The following is a 19,175-nucleotide window of genomic DNA, read 5'->3' as shown; positions in this document are numbered from 1 at the left end:
TGAAGACTCTTTTTTTCACATGACTGTACAGCATTGAAAACACAAAAACATTGCATATGTACAGGTTTTAGTGCGGTTTATGCTCCCACCCAGAATAGGTCTTTTTCTGGGAAGGTAAATGGTAAATGGCCTGTATTTGTATAGCGCTTTTTAAATATGCAAGGAAGGCCTTGCATATTTCAACAGGACAACACTAAACTGCATCCTGCACCATCTTTACAGCATCACTTTGTAGTGCAGGAGTCTGGGTGCTGAATTTGCCTGCAGTTTAACTGAAGGGAAATATTTGAGACAAAACCAAAGACAAAGACGCAACACAGCTAGAATCTTATATCAGACAAATCTCCCAGAGGTTCCAGCTGCTGGTCTCCTCGGGTTCCCAGATGTTTACGGACATCCGAGGAACTGAAGGAGGTCAGGGGTATATTTGCACCAACCAGGTGATTTCCAAAGAGATATTAACTGAAAACTTATCTTTAAAAAGACTTGTCTGTTGGTGAGTCTTCATCTGTAAAAGAAATGCAGTGTATGCCTAATTATTGCCCTCAAATAAAGAGTCATTATATGTTATTCATTGTACACTTGTTTTACTTTATTTAACAAGCTTGAAATTTGTTCATGAAACATCTCAACTTAAAACCAGATGTGTAACTAAAGCTAAACAACAAAGGTTATTCACACCTACAGCTGTTCAAGCTCACAAGTGGCTGAAAGCTCTCCCTTTCACCTACATTACTCTAAATCATAAAACTACATCAAGTTTTTAAAAAGAAATCATTGTGCTTGTTTTTGACAAATTGCACACATGTATACTGCAGTCACAGTTTAGAATTCCTCTAACCACCAGCGATTATTATTTTTATTAGAAGTTTATTGTGTATTTGGTGAACCAGCATTAATTATTAGAAGTTAGAACCGGCAAACTGTTTGTACTAAAAATAATTACATGATTTGTCTATCAAAAATCTCATCATTCATTTTAAAATGAATCCGTTAAAAATGACAGTGACCGTGCTAATAAAAACTCTGATATGAAACGGTAAACACTTCAGTAACAGCAAAAAATCCTGCCTAGACTTGGACTTGCTAAAGTAATGTTTAAAAATGTTTCATTATTACCAGAATGTCTTTTTTTAAGTTTAAATTAAATTTACAGGTTTTTAATCTTAAACATGTCACACAAATCCATCAAAATCTGGTTGGATTTATTTTTTTTGTCCTAAGTTTAGATGGCACGTGAGTCTGACTGCGAGTCACCGCCATGTTAAAATACAAACACACTGCAGAGGTGACTACGTCTTTGGTTCTCCCTACATGATTTCTGTGCCAAGTTTGTTGCGCTTTGCCTTTAAGCTCCAGTTTTTTGCCAAGGAGCGTCAGTGGGCATGATCAGAGGTGGCCAAGTTCTGCACAGAGGAAGATGAATCGAGTCCAAGCAGCGTTCCCAGGTAGGACTGCTCTCGGTGGTCCAGCATCTGATCCGACCTCACGGGGTGGACGATGTTGCCCGGTTGAGGTGTGAGGGTGTACTTCTCTAAGAAGGCCATGTCCGTAGCCTGGTAGCCAGAGTTTTGCTGCTGTCCTTGAGTCTGCAAGCTAATGACTGTGTGAGTCTGTGAGGAGTGAGGTGGAGGCCTGTGAATGGTCAAGTCGCCCTGCGCTCCTCCAGCCATCTGGATGGGAACTAAAGTGACGGGAACGCACACGTTTGTAGGAGCGGGGCTGGTTTGGTGGCTCGACTTGGGCTCGGCATGGTACGTCTTTGAGCTTTCCTCAAAAGTAACCGACACTATTTTTTCTTCACCGATCGAGCTGAGGGGCTGCTCGGCAAAGCGCGTGCTGTGCACGTGGTCGACGTGGTACTTGAGCTTGTCTTTTCTTTTAAAAGTGGCGCTGCAGTGGGGACAGTTAAAGGGACGGACGTCTGAGTGAATCACCATGTGCTTCGTCAAAGTCTTCTTGATCCGAAATGTCTGATGGCACTCGGGACATCTGTGCGGTTTCTCACCTGTTACACATAACACAGAAAGACAGACATTCACGTCTACGGCACCTTTAATTTAATAATAATCATCTTCTGTCCTGATGGACCCTGCATCAGAACACTGACTGTCAGGCTTTCAAGACCCCCCGACTGTTTGTAGAGGCGTCTTTTGTTATCACTTCTCCAAACCCAAAAAGTCTTTATTTCATGGTTCTTCTAAATGTTGTCTACTCGACACAGCTCATACAAATGAAACTGTTAAACAACAAATGCACAGCTGTCAGCAACAGTTAGTGGTCTTGTTATAGTTTCTGCATCCAGGAGTCTGCTCAGATCTGTTTGTGTCAAAGTGACTTAAGTTTTATCATGAGACGGTGAGCGCGGAGCTTACAGACACATCCACGGGGCTTAAAGTGAGATTCAAAGAAGTATAACAAGAATGACTACTCATCCAGATATCTGTGTCTGCATCCAAAACAGAATATAATCTCCAGTTGAAGCTGCTCATGTTTAAAGGATTCAGTTTATAAAAAAAAAAAAGAATAAAACAAGCCTAAAAACACTCATTAAAGATCCACTTCTTTTCTGTTCTCATACAGGAAGTATTTTCATGCAAATGTAGACTTTCCACTAACTCATTTGCTTCCTTACCTGAGTGAGTCCTAAAGTGCATTTCTAGACTTGACTTTCCTTTAAATTCTTTCTTGCAGACCTCACACTGATGCACAGCAGTTTTATACCTGAGAGGAAAAAAAATCTGTCATTAACACATAAAGGGAACGTTTACCAAACCTCCAGGCTACTCTGTAAAGGAGATGCAGAGAGAAGCAAGTGACAACAACAACACCACTGCACTAGAGAACCAGCCCGTGGTTTGTATAACATACTTCTGCCAGACTTTCTCTCCCAGATGAACACTTCTGTAGTGGACTGTCAGGTGATCATGGCGTCTGAAGCACTTGCCACACTCCTCACACTGGTGTGCTTTCTCACCTGTAATAGAAATGGGTACAGTTAAAATACTGTTTTAAGTGTTTTACGCTGTACCATGTGACTCTGTGCGGAGAAAAAGCCACAAAAGTAACAAGTAAAACTAGAGAATAGCACTGCCGTCCCTTCCATGCTCACCAGAGTGTATTTTCTGATGTTTGGTCAGGTGATCGTGGCGTATGAAGGTTTTCCCACAAACATCACACTCATATCGCTTGTCATCATGGTGGACTCTGAGATGAAGCCTGTCCAAGGAACAGTTTTCTCATTAAAGACAAGTCTACTATGAAGTTATGTTCATAAGGTCATAAGATACCTTTATTAGTCCCACAAGTGGGAAATTTCATAGTAGAAAGTTTGAAACTTTTGTGATCACCAACACCAAACGGCGTCTCCAAATCTCACAGGACCCACCTGTAGGAGCTGCCGTGACGGAAACTTTGGCCACAAATACTACAGAGGTGAGGTTTCTCTCCACTGTGGATCCTCAAATGCTCCTTTAGGGTTGTCCTGTGATGTGGAAACTCAAATATGATCATCTATGACTATTTTTTTAAATAAATAATCATTGCCGTATAACATAGTGCACTCCCACATAAAAACGGGCCATGTGGGAAATGTAACAGGCACAGACAGGTGTACCTTTCTCTTACTGATTTCCCACAAACCAAGCAGGTCCACTTTCTTTTGCCTCCATGTGTGCACTCGATGTGCCTCTTCCTGTTGCCGGTGTCATTAAACTGACGACCACAGATCTCACAGGGGAAAGGACCTGAAAATGAGGCAGGACGAAATCGAGTAGATCAATTGCTACTTCAATATGGGTTACAAAAGTACACCCTGGCACATTCAGATAACCATTCACTCTCACATGAACAAATACAGTCAATTTAGAATCACTAACTTAACCTAAACTAACCCGTCTGCATGTCTTTGGACTATGAGACGAAGTTGAAGCACCTGGAGAAAAACGTTAAAGGTTTGGATTTAATATAGTCTGAAAACATGAAAAACAAAAACTTTATCTCCTGAATATTCTCTATTTAAATACTTATCTGAGATTCAAAAATACGTTTAAATATATAAGTGAAAAAAATAGTTCTCACCTAAGTGGAACTTCTCTTGGTGTTTCAGCCTGGCAAACCTGGATTTAAAGTATTCATCACAGAAGGAGCATTTAAAAGGCCGGTCTTGGCTGTGCAGGATCATGTGCTCCTCCAGATGAGGTTTGCGAGTGAAGGTCTTGAAACAGATCTGATACAGAGAGTTCAAAGGTTACAGGTAGGATTAATTCATCATTACAGCCCATATAAAAGTCATGGGTGTAAACACTGGTTATTTCACAGATATACTAATATAAAGAGTTTCTTTAAATATTGACACAGGAAAACATTGATCAATGAGCTTAATCCATTATTATAACTTTACCACAAGACCACAAACTATCCAGTTTAGCCTACAGCTGCCATCCTGTATAAACTCTGAGCAATAAATTATTATCATTTAGTCTCTTATAAAAGACATTTCACAATAAGTTGTGTAACATGTAAATTTCCATTTTAACAAATGTTACTTGCTGAACAGTCCTTGTCTTTGAAAATAATCTGTCACCTTCCTCTCCTCTCCTTCTTACATCTTTCTCCATTTCTCAGATTAAAACGATCACACACTAACTTTTTTCTCTTCAAACACAACAACTGTTGGAGCAGCAAACAAGAGAGACTGTGTGGCAAACGGCACAGACACTTTGTGTTTGGTGACACCTGTTGAGCTGTCTGAAAAGCTGCATTTGAAATGACATGCCACATAAAAAAATGTATGAATTAAAAAACAAATCATCTTTGTTGATCCTCACTCCTCCTCCGTAGGCCTAGCAGAAGGCTTGAAAATAAGTACTGTAACTTTATTGACATTTGCATGCATGAATGCATGACAGAGACGAGAAAGGAAAACGTGTTCAAAGAGTTTGCAAGTGGGTTGTGCGTTCTGGTCTGATCAGTATCTTACCACATCAGCTGCAGACTGCAGAATGAAAAATTAACTCATTTGATAAAGGGAGGGAGAACCTTCAGTTTTCAGGCCCCTCTTCTGTGGAACCAGCTTCCAGTTTGGACTCGGGAGACAGACACGATCTCTACTTTTAAGATTAGGCTTAAAACTTTCCTTTCTGCTAAAGCATATAGTTAGGGCTGGACCAGGTGACCCTGAATCCTCCCTTAGTTATTCTGCAATAGGTGTAGGCTGCCGGGGATTCCCATGATGCAGCTGCTTCTTCAGCCACCTTTCTCACTTACTATGCGTTAACAGACCTCTCTCCACTGAATCATACTTGTTATTAACCTCTGTCTCTCTTCCACAGCATGTCTTTATCTTGTCTTCCTTCTCTCACCCCAACCAGTCGCAGCAGATGGCCCCGCCCCTCTCTGAGCCTGGTTCTGCCGGAGGTTTCTTCCTGTTAAAAGGGAGTTTTTCCTCCCCGCTGTCGCCAAAGTGCTTGCTCATAGGGGGTCATATGATTGTTGGGTTTTTCTCAGTATGTATTATTGTAGGTTCTTGCACCTTGAGGCGACTGTTGTTGTGATTTGGTGCTGTATCAAATAAATTGAATTGAACTAATATTATTGTTGATTCCACAGACTATCAGTTAAAAAGATAAAGTTCTTAAAAAGTATTTAATTTGATAATAACTGATTGTTTGATTGACTGAGTCTTGGAAATATATTATAAAAAATGGATGTGGGCTCATCAGGAGAAATACATTTGCTAACATCACTGTCAATAACATAAATATTTCTTCAAAACTGAAACCAGTCCTCACAGCACATTTCCAGCTTTCACTCTTCCTCTTCCTTTTGGTAAGAAACTCTTGGATGTGGTCTGGATGAAACCTGACAGGAAAGAGAAGATACTTCATTACACAGCGCAACAGCACAGCAGCAGCTCAGCTGATGTTGGTGTTGTGTGATGTTTGTGCTGCACAAATGACTTAACTATAATATCCGACCTGCACTGGCTCCCTATTAAATTTCGTATTGATTTTAAAATCTTATTGCTCACTTTTAAAATCATAAGTAACACCGCGCCCAGCTATCTTACGGATCTCCTCAGCTTTTATATCCCTGGGAGAGCGCTTAGATCAGCAGGCCAAATGCTCCTGGTGCGACCTAGATCTCGGCTCAAGACCAGAGGTGACCGCGCATTCGCCACTGTCGCACTCTACCTCTGGAATAACCTCCCCCTAGCTATTCGGGCGTCTGATTCAATTCAATCTTTTAAATCTCGATTAAAAACTTATTTGTTTAGTCTTGCTTTCCCCGCCTCCTAGAGCCCACATTTTTAGTGTACTGGAACTTATCTTTATCACTTTGTTAATGTTTATAATGTTTTAACCTTCAGCATTGTGTGCAGACTTCACTGGTGCCTACTATGCCTGGTGTATTATTGGTTAGTTATGTCACCCGCCTGTTAGTATATTTTATTTGTATTTTGTATTTTCATATTTGTATTTATTATTGCTCTTAACTCATTCTGTGAAGCACTTTGGCATACCTGTGGTTTTTTAAATGTGCTATATAAATCAAATTGTATTGTATTGTATAATATCTTAACTAGAATTTAAGTAGAGCCAGAGTTTTACAAATATGAGCGCTATAGTGCTGGTGACACTGCTTCAATCATTTTAATTATATATTAAATCCAATAACACGGAAACTGAACATGTAAAATGATAGACTGCCAATCTCAGACTCTTCACCACGAGGCTGATCTTTCTGGATTTATTTTTAACTATTAGTGTATATGAATTATCATTCACTGCACTGCACACACCATATACACTGTATGTACATGGATGCAGTGTTATAGCTTCTCTTTTTTGTAAAAAGCAAAGCCTAAATACCTCACACACATGTATGCTGATATCTTGAGCTGGTAATGATTTGCAACCAGAGCGACAGGGAGTGGTCCAAACATACTATACTTGCACATTTACATCCATTTTCTTACCCTGGCATCAATCATCCCATGAACATTATGTGAATTTATTACAATACCAAAGTAAAATGGCCATCTCTCACCTCCTGACGTGCTTGGCCAGGGTTTTCTTGCTGGCATGGAGTTTGTTGCAGAAGGGACATTTGTGCTCCTTTTTCTGGAACGGGACGTCGCTGGCGTGCTTCTTCTTGTGTACAGTCAGGTTAGACTTGGTGGAGTAACGCTGCAGACAGATGTCACACTGGAAAGGTTTCTCGCCTGTGTGCACTCGAGTGTGGCTCTCATATTTCCCTGGAAATATGATTTATACTGTATTAGGAACACATCTGGGTCATAAGATAAACACACACTACAGACGTACCTCTACAAGAAAAAAACCCTTTACACTTACAATACAAACACAGCAATGCCTTTTAGAGGCACTCTCTAAAGACACTTTAGAGGCCACAAAAAAATCTATTTATAAACAATGGCCATGTAAGTTTGGATTTTTTTTCCTTTAATAATAAGCACCTTCATTTAGAAACTCTTGTATTTACTTGTGTTATCTTTGTCTAATATTTACATTTGTTTAATGATCTGAAACATTTAAGTGTGACAAACATACCAAAAAACAGGAAATCAGTAAGGGGTTAAATCAGTTGAATAGTCTTCCACACTAGTTGTGTTATCACAAATCCTGCTTTCCTTGGTTAAACAGAATCTAATATTAAACACTTGCTGAACATTACAAACTTACTGTATTCTAAATATTATGAAACAGAAGGAACCATGGCCAGGAGATGAGACTCGTATGAAAATGTAGACAAAAAAAGAAGACCCTTCGTATGACATAACTTGTTTTACTGTCTAACAGGTTAACCGTGTTAATGGTGTATATATATATTTTTTTACCCATGAAATTATGGGGGGTGAAATGCTGCAATAAAATTTAAAAAGTGCAAACTACAACTCAACTCTATTAACTTTTAGGGTTACAAAGCGCTGATAAATAAACAAAGTTTTACAAAATCAATTTTGACTGATCTTCTATGGAATGACCCTCAAATCTTAGGCTGTGGTAATTCATGATGAGCATTTATAGCTATTATATGTGTGTGCCGACCAAACACTGAATGACATTACAAAAAATAATTATCTCTGGTCTTATCTGTTAACCATGTAAGATAAGAATAACACTAATAATCTAGATCTTATTCCGTGGTTCCCACCTGCACGGTCAAACGTCTTTTCACATTTGGGGCACTTGAGGATCTTCTTGCTGGAGTTCTGTATGATGACTGGAGCCAGACCTTCAGGATACACTGGACTCTGGTTAGAGCTTCCTGCTGCTGCTCCAACATGCATCTCCACCCTGTCAGCAGCCTGCTGCTCTGTCCTCTGTAGATCTGAATTCTGCAGATCTGCACGGCTCTCTGCCTCATCAGCTGTCTCAGCAATAATAGCGGCATTTGCGTCTCCTCTCTCTTCCTCCTCCTCTTCCATATCCATTACATCGTCACCCTGAACTGGTTTAGATGCCTTATTCACATCCAGCTTGGCTGTCACATTCACTTCCCCTTTTCCTTCCAGTCTGTTTTTGTTGTGCTGCCTTGATGATGCAGTGCTTTGTTTTTCCTTGGGAGCACTGCTACTGTACTCACCATCATTTCTTTTATACTTAGTAGGTGTTCTCCTCCTACGAGCTGATCTCCGTGTGGTAGCACTTCCCTGACCTGTCGTCTTTTCTTCCTCATTTGAGGCCTCCTGATGTACATCAGTGTGTACACTCTCAGCCAATTGACCCTGATTGGAGTTATCATGACCGAACAGGTTTCCTTGAACATCAGCTGGACTGTTGATCTCTGTATCAGCTCCTGGCGAGTTATTGGAGGTAGTTTCCACTTTATGAGAAGCTATTGTCTCAACCTGGGTTTGTATTACACTTACAGGTTGTACTTCACCGTCTTTACATAACAGCTTTAATATATCCATCATGTCCAGGAATCGGGCCGCTTCAGTTAGAGCTGGGAGTGCTGTCTCTGCAACAACACACTCAGCGGTGTACAAGAAGCTGAGCAGGTGCTGGAAAACAGAGTCCTCCACGTGCTCCAGAGTCACATGAGTTTTAGCAGAAGGATTCTTGGACAGCTCAGCATGGAAATAGCTGCTCCCATGGGCCAAAACCACCTTGTGAGCACTGTAGGTCTTCCCACCTACAGACACAAACACATCGCAGAACTTCTGCCGGCTCCGGTCCTCATTCAAGAAATTGAGGAGGTTGTTACTGTGCTGTGACATGATCAGATGTCTCATTTGTGGGGCTGACTCCTGTAACGTTTCAGAGTTTGTTGGGATGTTGGATGGAGGTACACCGTCACCACTGGCACTGGCCTGCCTGCCACGTCTGGGACGGAGCATAGTGCTAGGCTTTTTCGTCATTAATGTGTCTGCAGGTCTACAAGGAATCCCTCCTGGAGAGAAGAGGAATGTCATCAGAGCTGGGACTGAACATGTATAGCTGCTGACTACTTGGTTTTTTATTCAGATTTCACAGGAGCACGTTAGTCAAGAGGTTCCACAAATGGTTTGGTATGTAAGTGCAACACAGTGCAGCAAAGCTGACTGTAAAAGGAGACTGTAGTCATACATATGCATAACCACACATAAAAAGATGCTAAGAGATTTCTCGTGCTAATGCGAAACACAAAACTGCTATTCGTTATAAACAATGCATTCAACACAATAAAGGCCTCAGTGGCCTTAAATGTGAAATTAAGCTAACTTAACTCTGCTGCTAATCTAAATTGTTAACTGCCAGGACAGGGGCATTTACATATTCGCTCCCCACCTCAAGGACCCCTAACATTGTGTTATCGGAGTGACGGGCGGGCCCCCCTCCGAGGAGAGTGTTGACAAACGACCTCTGATGTTACCCTGCAAACTATCATTTCATACGCACTCGTATTTTAACCAAACGTCTTACCTAAGAGTTGCGGGACACGTTTACAAGGGACCGCGTACCCCCAGCTTGAATAAGAAATGTGAGAAATAAACGAAGGAATAATAATTTCCTGGATATTTGTAACGCCCCACCAGACACCGAAACAAGCCGTTTGCTCATTGGCTGCTTCAGCTTTTGTTCTCTAACGGTCCATTTTTATCCGCGTAAACACAAGCAGCAGAGAAATAAACCTCAACAATTACGACAGTTCATGCCCGTGTTACTTCATTTTCTATATAATACATGAAAAGTCAAAGACGAAATAAACAAAGGCTGGGGTGTTTTTTGTCGATTATCATCGTGAGCTCATAACACGACGGCATCATGGGTAATGTAGTCCAACAGCTAATGGCATATTGGCTTTCTTTTTTTTCTACTTTCCAACTACATTTATCTGACAGCTAACATTTAAGATTTTTTTTAAACCGTTGACAACATATAAATGCAGTATTTTGTTTTTAAAAATGTAAAAATTCCCAGCCAATTGCAACAAAAATATAATATAAAGTAATATTGGAGGAATCGTGGTGAGATGGTCGGCACTGTTGACCCACAGCAAGAAGGCCCCTGGATGTGAATCCACGATTAGGCTGTGGCCCCTCCAGGTGGAAGAAGTTACAGAGTCACCCACCTCCTGCAGGGCAATTTGGTTGTACTGTATATTTAAATTTGAAGTACATTGTTAGCACTGTACTTCTGAATTCACTAAAGTGAATGCATGGCAATACGGAGTATTTTGGTAATATTTTCAGTGAATGAGTTTAAGGGTTCAAAACCCTCATCATAGGGTGGAGTCCTAGGTTTATCAGCCTGAGCCAGACCAATGGTAAAATAAGCAACACAAACAGAGCATCAAGCCCATTAGTTGTACCAGAGACCAAAGTGAATGCTCTTAGAGTTAAATGAATTGTGGTTACGTCAGAGGCATTTAAATGACAAAGATGCTTCCCAGATTAGAAACACTGGCCTCAGTTTGCCTCATTCAAAGACTGGAGCCTTGATCCAACCCACTGCAGCCAAACTGCACTCAACCATGTTTCAGGACATGTGCATAAAAGTGAATGGAAGGACTGCTTACCTCTACATAAACTTAATTCTCAAACTGAATTTCAGTTGTGCCCAAACTCTGGCACCTCTGGCATCGCCATCCCTTACATAAGAGGACATTAGAGTTCTGTCCAGGGAACATGCTTGAAGTTGTTCAGATTAGCCTCTTGGGTGCACCCCTCCCTTCCCCAACACGTTTAACGTGTAAGACATTGTAAGTGCATTAGCTTAATCCCTCCTATCTGGCGTGCAGCGATCCATGCATTTCAGTGAACGCACACAAACAGTGGCCCTCAGGCAGTGAAGATGGAGGTGCACATGCAAGTATTTTCACCTGTGTTTGATCCAAAATAACAAACCTGCCAAATATTGAACAGTTTGTAGGATTGTAAGGGACAATGTTGAGATTCAGCGTGTATTTGTGCATGCTGTGGTTGCTTTTTGCAGGTAAATATAACTTGTGTGTTGTTGTCACAGGTCAATATTAGAGTCATTAGTATGTTTTTCTGCTCTCGTTCTCACCTCGTCATTGGCATATTTGAAGTGAAGTGAAGTGTACTGAAGTTTGTACAGCTGATTTTTTTTTTTATGTTTAAAATTAATTCATTTGTGTAGACGCCTTACGTGCCTCTCTGTTTACACAAATATATGTATAAAAAGTTATAATGAACTATAATCTGTTCTCTAGACACCGTCTCCAGCGAGGACATCAGTGGATGTGAACAGCAGCCATGCCAAAACGGTGGTGTATGTGAGAGCCACAATGGAGGATTCAGATGCCTTTGCGCCTCTCAGAGCCAAAACGGGCAGCTGTATGGTGGACAGAATTGCACAGTTGCACTTACAGGCTGTAATGAGAACCAGTGTGAGAATGGAGGAGTGTGTTCTCCCTTATTTGTGAACGATCACCACAGTTACACATGCATCTGCCCTGCTGGCTTCACGAGCCCTAAATGCCAGACTCCTACTGTTTTCTCATTTGAGTCCAGAGGCTATGTGTACATACAGACGCCGCTCCTAGACCAAGAAGCTCCTCTTAACGTCACCTTCAGCTTCAGGACGGAACAACTGGTTGGCACCCTCTTACAACGCAGGGTGGACGATCTGCTCTTCAGCATCGAGCTGATGCACGGGCATCTCTGCCTCCTCAGCCTGAGAGGCCAAGGCTCCAGCACATTGGTTCAAGAGCTTCCAGGATATTTGTCTGACAGCAAGTGGCACACAGTGGAAGCATCTCTGGGTGGCGTGGTCAATCTCATCAGGCTGCTATGCACTGAAGGAAGCTGCACCAGAGAGTCCAATGCTGAAGTCCAGCTGCTTGAACAGGCCTCCTCTCTCCCTGAGCCCGAAGCAGTTCGTCACAGCCTCTTCATTGGAGCAATCAGTGGGAACTGGACACTGGGCAGGGCAGTGGAGGAAGCAGACTACCCTCCTGCTTTTCTGGGCTGCTTCAGAGATGTGTTTGTAGACTCACGGCTGTTATTGCCGGTTATAGCGCCAGAAGGTTCACACATCCAGGCGAACATCACTGTGGGGTGCAGCGACAAAGACAAGTGTGACGACAGCCCGTGTCAGAACCGAGGCCGCTGTGTTAGCCAAGGCTGGAGGGGTTACCTTTGTGAGTGCCACAGGCCATATGAGGGAAACAACTGTGCAGAGGGTAAGACTTACATATACATTAACATCATTGCAAGCTGTGTAAATTTTTTAATTAGATTCTCAAATAAACTCAAATTGCTTGTTAGTTCCCAGTTTTTCTTCCTATTTGCTCCGCCATCCACAAAAACCTTGTCTGTCCCCGCCTACTGTTCAGGGCTTCTCCTGTGTTTGTTTCCTTACCTGCAACATCAAATACTGCATAAAGTCATGGCATTAAAAAGCTCTGCATCCAGTGTTTTGTTGACCTGTCTCTCCATCCCAGCCTCCTCCCTACATAGTCTTTTTATTTCTTTAGGTACAGAACCTCAAAAAACTAATTTTCTTTCCCACAATGAAACACAGCAATGGAGGTCCTCTTTAACAAATGGCTGTTTCAGTCTGAGGTTATAACTTTTAAAAAATATGTAGGTTTTGTGAGCAAAAGCCTTTTTTGGCCTTGTGCAACTTTTGGTTTAATAGATGTGGTGCGATTTCCATTGAACCACACCCATTAGCGCTAACCTGATCTCTGTTAGGTAACATTTCTGAATCCTGAATAACATTTAATTTAGCTGATGACAAATTATTGGAGATACCCTTTAAATATAGGTGCACTGGTTCAAGTTCAAGCTCAGCCTGAGTCATCTTGCTGCTCAAGTGTCAGTGGTGAGCTGTGAAGAGAAGCACCCTGCAGGATAAAATTAGTCGGCAGACGTTAAAGGAGCTTACGGAGCTGGTAGAAATAGCAGACTGTCAAGTCAAACAGCCATGCTTTTAGAACATACACCTGCATCGAGGATTAAAACAACGTGGTGTTCAGTAATTGACCGGGAATGCCTTCAGTTTGCCAGATCAGGGAGTCTTATGGACTTGTGTCTTCTTTGGTTGCCAAACTGAGGAGCTCCTCCTTGTAATGACCTGCGAGCCTTCTTCATTGTAAAAACCTTTTACTGAAACAATAACTCGTTTAGTTCCCATAACACTGACAACTGTACAATAATCATGGCATTCTTTTGCTTAAAAATGAGATTAGAGACTATTTGGTGTTAGATAAGACGATACATCTTTTTATCACTTACATAAAGACTGGAGATGCTGCACATTTTTGATTTTACTGGGATTGTACATGTAAGACTTTACTGCTCCTGTTAAGTAAATTATGAATTTCTCTCTTTCTCGTGCTTATACAGAGTACATCACAGCCAGGTTTGGAAACAAAGACCTCGAGAGCTATGCTGTGTTCTCATTGGATGATGACCCAGGTGATACTGTGATCATATCCATGTTCATCCGCACCAGACAGTCCAGTGGTCTGCTCCTTATCATGACTAACACCACAAGCCAGTACCTCCGCCTGTGGTTGGAAGCGGGTATGATCAAAGTTCAGGTCAACAACTTTGAGACCCTGGTCGGTCGGGCTGTGATCAATGACGGCCATTTCCACCTGGTGACTCTGAAACTGGAAGGAGTGGTAGCCACCTTGTTCCAGTCAGCCCAAAGCCAGGGCTTTATACCCATCAGGCTCATCCAGGTCCATCCTGGGGATATGGTTTATGTCGGGGGGCTACCAGACTCAAGGGCATCGGCTTCTTTTGGCGGGTACTTCAAGGGATGCATCCAGGATCTGAGGATTAACAACAAAAGACTGCAGTTCTATCCAATATCAACTCCGGTAGAATCGTACAACCTGGAACAACTCATCAGCGTTGCAGAAGGATGCAGCAGCGACAACGCCTGTGCTGTGAGTTATGGCAGTGCTGCCATATCGATAACGCTGTTGTGCATGAGCTGCTACCCCTTGCGACCCTGGTGTCTGCACTAACACTGAAAGAGTGCTTTATAATTAATTGATACTGTCTTCTCTGCATTAGGTGAACCCCTGTCTTAACGGGGGAGTGTGTTACTCCATGTGGGATGATTTCATTTGCAACTGCCCCCCCAACACTGCAGGGCGGCGCTGTGAGGAGGTGAAATGGTGCGAGCTGTCTCCCTGCCCAGCTGCTGCAATGTGTCAGCCCCTCTCTCAGGGTTTTGAATGTAAGTAACCTGATAACAGGTTCCAGTCATGCATAATGCATGTCCTGAAAGTACATCATCAGGGAGGAATAAAGACTCTTTAAGAATTCATTTCCCATTCATGGCACATGCAAGCATTTGGAAGAATTTACAAGTAATGTGCAAGCGAACTGACATCCACTGAAGACATCATCAGCACTGCACGTCCCTTTAGGGGACTCAATGGTGCACACACAGTTTTAATTACAGCACTGTTGATTACAGCAGGGAACACAGTAGAGGCAGGGATCCTGCATGGGATTCCTCTAAGGCGTGGTAATCCCTGGTCAGATTAACTCTGCTGCCACATGGCTGTGGTAGTTTATGATGACATGTCTTCCTGGAGCAGTCACATGTTCACAGAGGGGAGGGGAAAAACAGTAGCTTTTTAAACAGTTTTTGAGCTAATTTGCTGTTTAAATAAAAACAAACGGTAAGGACAGTGGGGTTATTTCACACTGGATGTTTTTGGAATTATGTTTTCGTTGAAGTTATTAAGGCTCAGTCAGAATAAAGTGGAATCATCTCCTTCTGTACGCCAGTACAAATCAGTTTCCGCTGAGGCAGAGTTGGTATGTTTGTATTTGCTATGCTGCCAGGCTACTGTCAAGTGTGGTTGAACTTACAGAGTCCTGAAAAAAGACATTAGCTTAATTAAACTCTAACCTTGTGACTACACTAGGAACTTCCCGCTCACAGGGTGCACTTTGTAAAAGCAGACCAGACTGTTTTTTTATTAAACATGAGCAGTATGCAGTTCTTAAAGAAACTGGTTTAACGCTTTATAATACAGCGTGCAACTCAGCATGTAATTCCCCTGTAATTTAATGGAATGTCAGTGGTTTTTTTATTTGATATTACAATGTAATTATAATAACCTACACATTCATAAAGGTAGGAATACTAGAATAATGCTTTTAGAGGACGCAAATAAATAATTGTTGTAAATAAATTGAATAAGTCTGTAAGTAATTTTTAGTAATTAGTAAGTAACTTTACATAGTGCCACAATTCTGGGTATTTTACAGGAAAGGGGATAAGTCATACTCTAAGTAATTGCTGCTCTAAGTGCAGCATAATTTCTTGGTAATTTGACAGTAAAACCAATAACATGTCCCAATCTTACATTGTAAGTAGACTGTAGTTTTAAGGGTATTTTATGGAGTGGATTAGCCTTGACTAACCTCAAGGTACTTTACGGGGTTTGAGACACTCCTTTTGAGAGATGTGAACAGTGATTTTGAAAGAAAGAAAATTAAATTCACATAGGCCTGCAAATTTAGATGGCATTTATTTTTTGTTTTAGCATTTGTAAGGGAGAAAAGTTCTTCTCACATCTATATTGGATAACTGAAAAGGAAAAAGGACAATCGAGTAATACAAAATCTACTGTGTACATGTGTTAAAAATAAAGGAAATTGGGAAAAGATTAATTTGCTCTATAATATGGCCCACGCCCCAAAATGTAGAGCATATTTACAATGGGTTGTGTCAAACTTTCAGCCACAGGGAGGACTAAGAGCAATGTGGTATTAGGTTACTCTTCAAGACCTGAAAACATGAGTCTTTAATGTTCAGGGGGGACTGTAGTCTGTATGGGTGTGATGCTTTGAGACTGCAACAAGTAAGCTGCTCCTCCCTGTCTCTGCTACAGGCTTGTCTAATGTGACATTTCGGCTTGGAAGCAGCATTCCACAGTACCGGAGCAATGGAAAGATTAAGCGCATCCTGACCAGTGTCTCCCTCAGCTTCCGCTCAAGACGGCTTGCTGCCACATTACTGCATGCACACAAGGACTCAAACTACCTGACGGTCTCTCTCCTGAACTCTCATGTGGTCATGGATCTCCAGGTTGGGGGTGACAAGGACAACGTGTCTATTCAAAGCCAGACTCAGTTCAGTGATGGAAAGTGGCACACTGTGAAGCTCAGCTTGGAAACCCAGGCATCGACCTCCAGTTGGATCATGGTCGTGGATGGAGGAAAGGAGGCCATTAGCATGCCCAAAACAGCTGTGGGTGACCTGGAGTTTCTCAGCAAGGAAGCGGACATCTTCCTGGGTGGTCTAAGCCTGAATGCTGGAGTGGATCTGTCTGGCTGTCTGGGTCCTGTCGAGATTGGGGGGCTTCTTCTCCCTTTCCACCCCGATACAGAGCTGAACCTGCCCAGACCTCAGGAGGAGCAGTTTTTGAGGATAAACAGCAATGCTCCCCTGCTGTACGGCTGCTGGGGAGCCAGTGTTTGCACACCTAACCCTTGCAGGAACGAGGGTGTCTGCGAGGACCTGTTTGACCTGCATCAGTGCACGTGTTCCTCCGAGTGGACGGGCCACCTGTGTCAAGACTCGACAGACCCCTGCATCTCCGGGCCCTGTCTCTACGGCAACTGTGTCAGCCTACCTGGAGGGTATAAGTGTGCGTGTGAGCAGGGGTACAGCGGCGAGCAATGTGAGGTAGAAGTCGATATGTGTGAAAAAAGCAATTGCAGCCACGGCGCCACGTGCCTCAAAGGCTTCCAGACGTACTCCTGTCTATGCCCTCAAAATATGACCGGCCAGTACTGCGAGTGAGTTCCTCAAGAGTTGATTTCAATGTCACCAGAGATAGCAATGTCACCAGTTGTGCTGATTTGCAAACTTCTCTATTACAGCGAGAAACTCCCTGAAATCCCATGGTACATCGAGACCAATCCGTAAGTGCTATTACATCAAATTCAACACACTTCACTTAACCAAGTAAACAACAAATCAACCATTTCTGAATTAAACAGTGTTTACTTTCTCTCTTCTGATGTTTGCCCAGACTTCCTCGGTTGCCCGTGTCTACATGCACGGGTACACGGTGGAACTACAGCTGCTTTAATGGAGGAAGCTGCTCCGAGGCTGATGATGCTTGTTACTGCCTGCCTGGCTTCGCGGGACAATGGTATGACATGCATAATGATAGTTAATTTGCACGCAACTTGTGATTTTAAAAGTCCATTTCAGTGCAGCTACTGCCCCCAGGTGGCCAAAAACAGAACTTTTTTAAATTTTCCTTTCAGGTGTGAGAAGGACGTGGATGAATGTGCCTCTGACCCCTGTATGAACGGAGGTTTCTGTGTCAACTATGTGAACAGTTTTGAGTGCGTGTGCGACATGAATTACTCGGGGATTCACTGCCAAATAGACGTCAGCGACTTCTACTTGTACCTCTTCCTGGGCCTGTGGCAGAACCTCTTCCAGCTCGTGTCCTACCTCGTGATTCGTCTCGACGACGAGCCAGAAATTGAGTGGGGGTTCCAGATCAACGATTAGACCCTCTTTATGATGAATAAAATCAGACCTAGCTCGATGTGAAGGGTTAATCAGTCACAACAGCACATCTACTGGAGGAGATCTGCAACATCTTTGGGCTGTATGAATCAGTTTTATCTCTTCCTGTGGGAACATACACGTCCACAGACATTGCGAGCAAATATATCTACCTACATAGTCTCCGTGGTAAGGGGAAACTGTTCTCCTTTGTGGCCTCTTGTGATTTAGGTTGATAAACCAGGTGTATCTGCATTAATCTACATAATACCTGCAGTATTTAAGTGGTCCGTGTTGCAGATACACAGCTCTTGGTTTCAGTGTGCACTCGTAAACATGAGACTTTTATGAATGTTTGAATTTTTTATGAAGACAATTTTTTTTAAATCTCAGCTTTACAACGAGCTGCTAACGAGGAACAGTGGCTGTTGATATACGTTATGTATTCGTGTAATGTATTGACAGGGTCAGCAATTTGGTTATGTTGAACAATACATACTCCATCGTGTTTTTGACAGTGTGTGAATCTGGTTCTAATACTGAAAACTACACTTTAGAGAGCTCTTTGTGTGCCTTAAATATCCACTTTTTGATCTGTGCGACAGCTTTTCTCTCACTGGGTTTTGTAACTGTTCCTCGCATAGTTATAATCAAGTGGATGAAACTGAAATTACAATATATGTATCTAAGACGTATTTACAAATATTTATGTAACGTAATATAAAATAAGTTGTCCTGCATACAGTATCTGATCTTGAAAGGGAACCCATTATGCTTTTCCTTCATTTCTCAAACATAGCATCTACAATTGTAGATGCTCATGTTAAACATGGATAGAGACTGAACTGGTGAGGTCAGCAAATGCAAACGTGAGTTCAACACTCACTTTTATGCATTTTTTTTTTCTACTTTTGGCACTGTGTGATGTGATATGCCTAATATGACTATCAGGCACACCTGAGGGGCTGCAAAAGGTCCAATATGTGATTAAAAAAAAAAGGATCATACTGAAATATGAATCATGCAAACCTACTCTGAGTCACAGGAAAAAAACATGTAGATGGAAATGAGCATTAAAGGTCTCTTTTAGGAGAAACAAATATAAATAAATGTGAAATGTTTGGAAAATGACAGTTTTTATTTAAATCCTTTGTATACATATTGCTCATCTGAAACAGGCACATTCAAGAAAAC

The 19,175-nt window shown here is 42.0% G+C and overlaps 2 protein-coding genes across 2 annotated transcripts; one reads left to right on the top strand and one right to left on the bottom strand.

Annotated features, from left to right (window-relative positions):
• Positions 1–1,182: 1,182 nt before the first annotated feature.
• Positions 1,183–9,980, bottom strand: zbtb41 (zinc finger and BTB domain containing 41). The gene is made up of 11 exons (XM_085377700.1): positions 9,933–9,980; positions 8,179–9,420; positions 7,051–7,258; positions 5,793–5,862; positions 4,081–4,228; positions 3,617–3,746; positions 3,389–3,484; positions 3,113–3,219; positions 2,872–2,977; positions 2,636–2,724; positions 1,183–2,008 (listed from the first exon to the last, which is right to left on the bottom strand). The coding sequence occupies exons 2-11, from the start codon at positions 9,386–9,388 to the stop codon at positions 1,377–1,379; spliced, it is 2,796 nt and encodes a 931-aa protein (XP_085233826.1). The 5' UTR covers positions 9,389–9,420; positions 9,933–9,980; the 3' UTR covers positions 1,183–1,376.
• Positions 9,981–11,395: 1,415 nt separating this feature from the next.
• LOC146613748 (protein crumbs homolog 1-like) lies at positions 11,396–17,984 on the top strand. The gene is made up of 8 exons (XM_085378659.1): positions 11,396–11,444; positions 11,686–12,657; positions 13,826–14,376; positions 14,507–14,672; positions 16,345–17,254; positions 17,339–17,380; positions 17,491–17,613; positions 17,732–17,984. Exons 1-8 carry the CDS (start codon positions 11,396–11,398, stop codon positions 17,982–17,984), a joined length of 3,066 nt encoding a protein of 1,021 aa, XP_085234785.1.
• The last annotated feature ends 1,191 nt before the right edge of the window (positions 17,985–19,175 follow it).

The sequence above is a fragment of the Diplotaxodon limnothrissa genome, linkage group LG18 (assembly GCF_057381915.1).
Source record: "Diplotaxodon limnothrissa isolate DT_005_m linkage group LG18, D_limnothrissa_male_GT1.1, whole genome shotgun sequence".
NCBI lineage: Eukaryota > Metazoa > Chordata > Actinopteri > Cichliformes > Cichlidae > Diplotaxodon > Diplotaxodon limnothrissa.
Note: the sequence above shows the minus strand (reverse complement) of the source record. Positions and strands in the feature narration are given on the sequence as shown.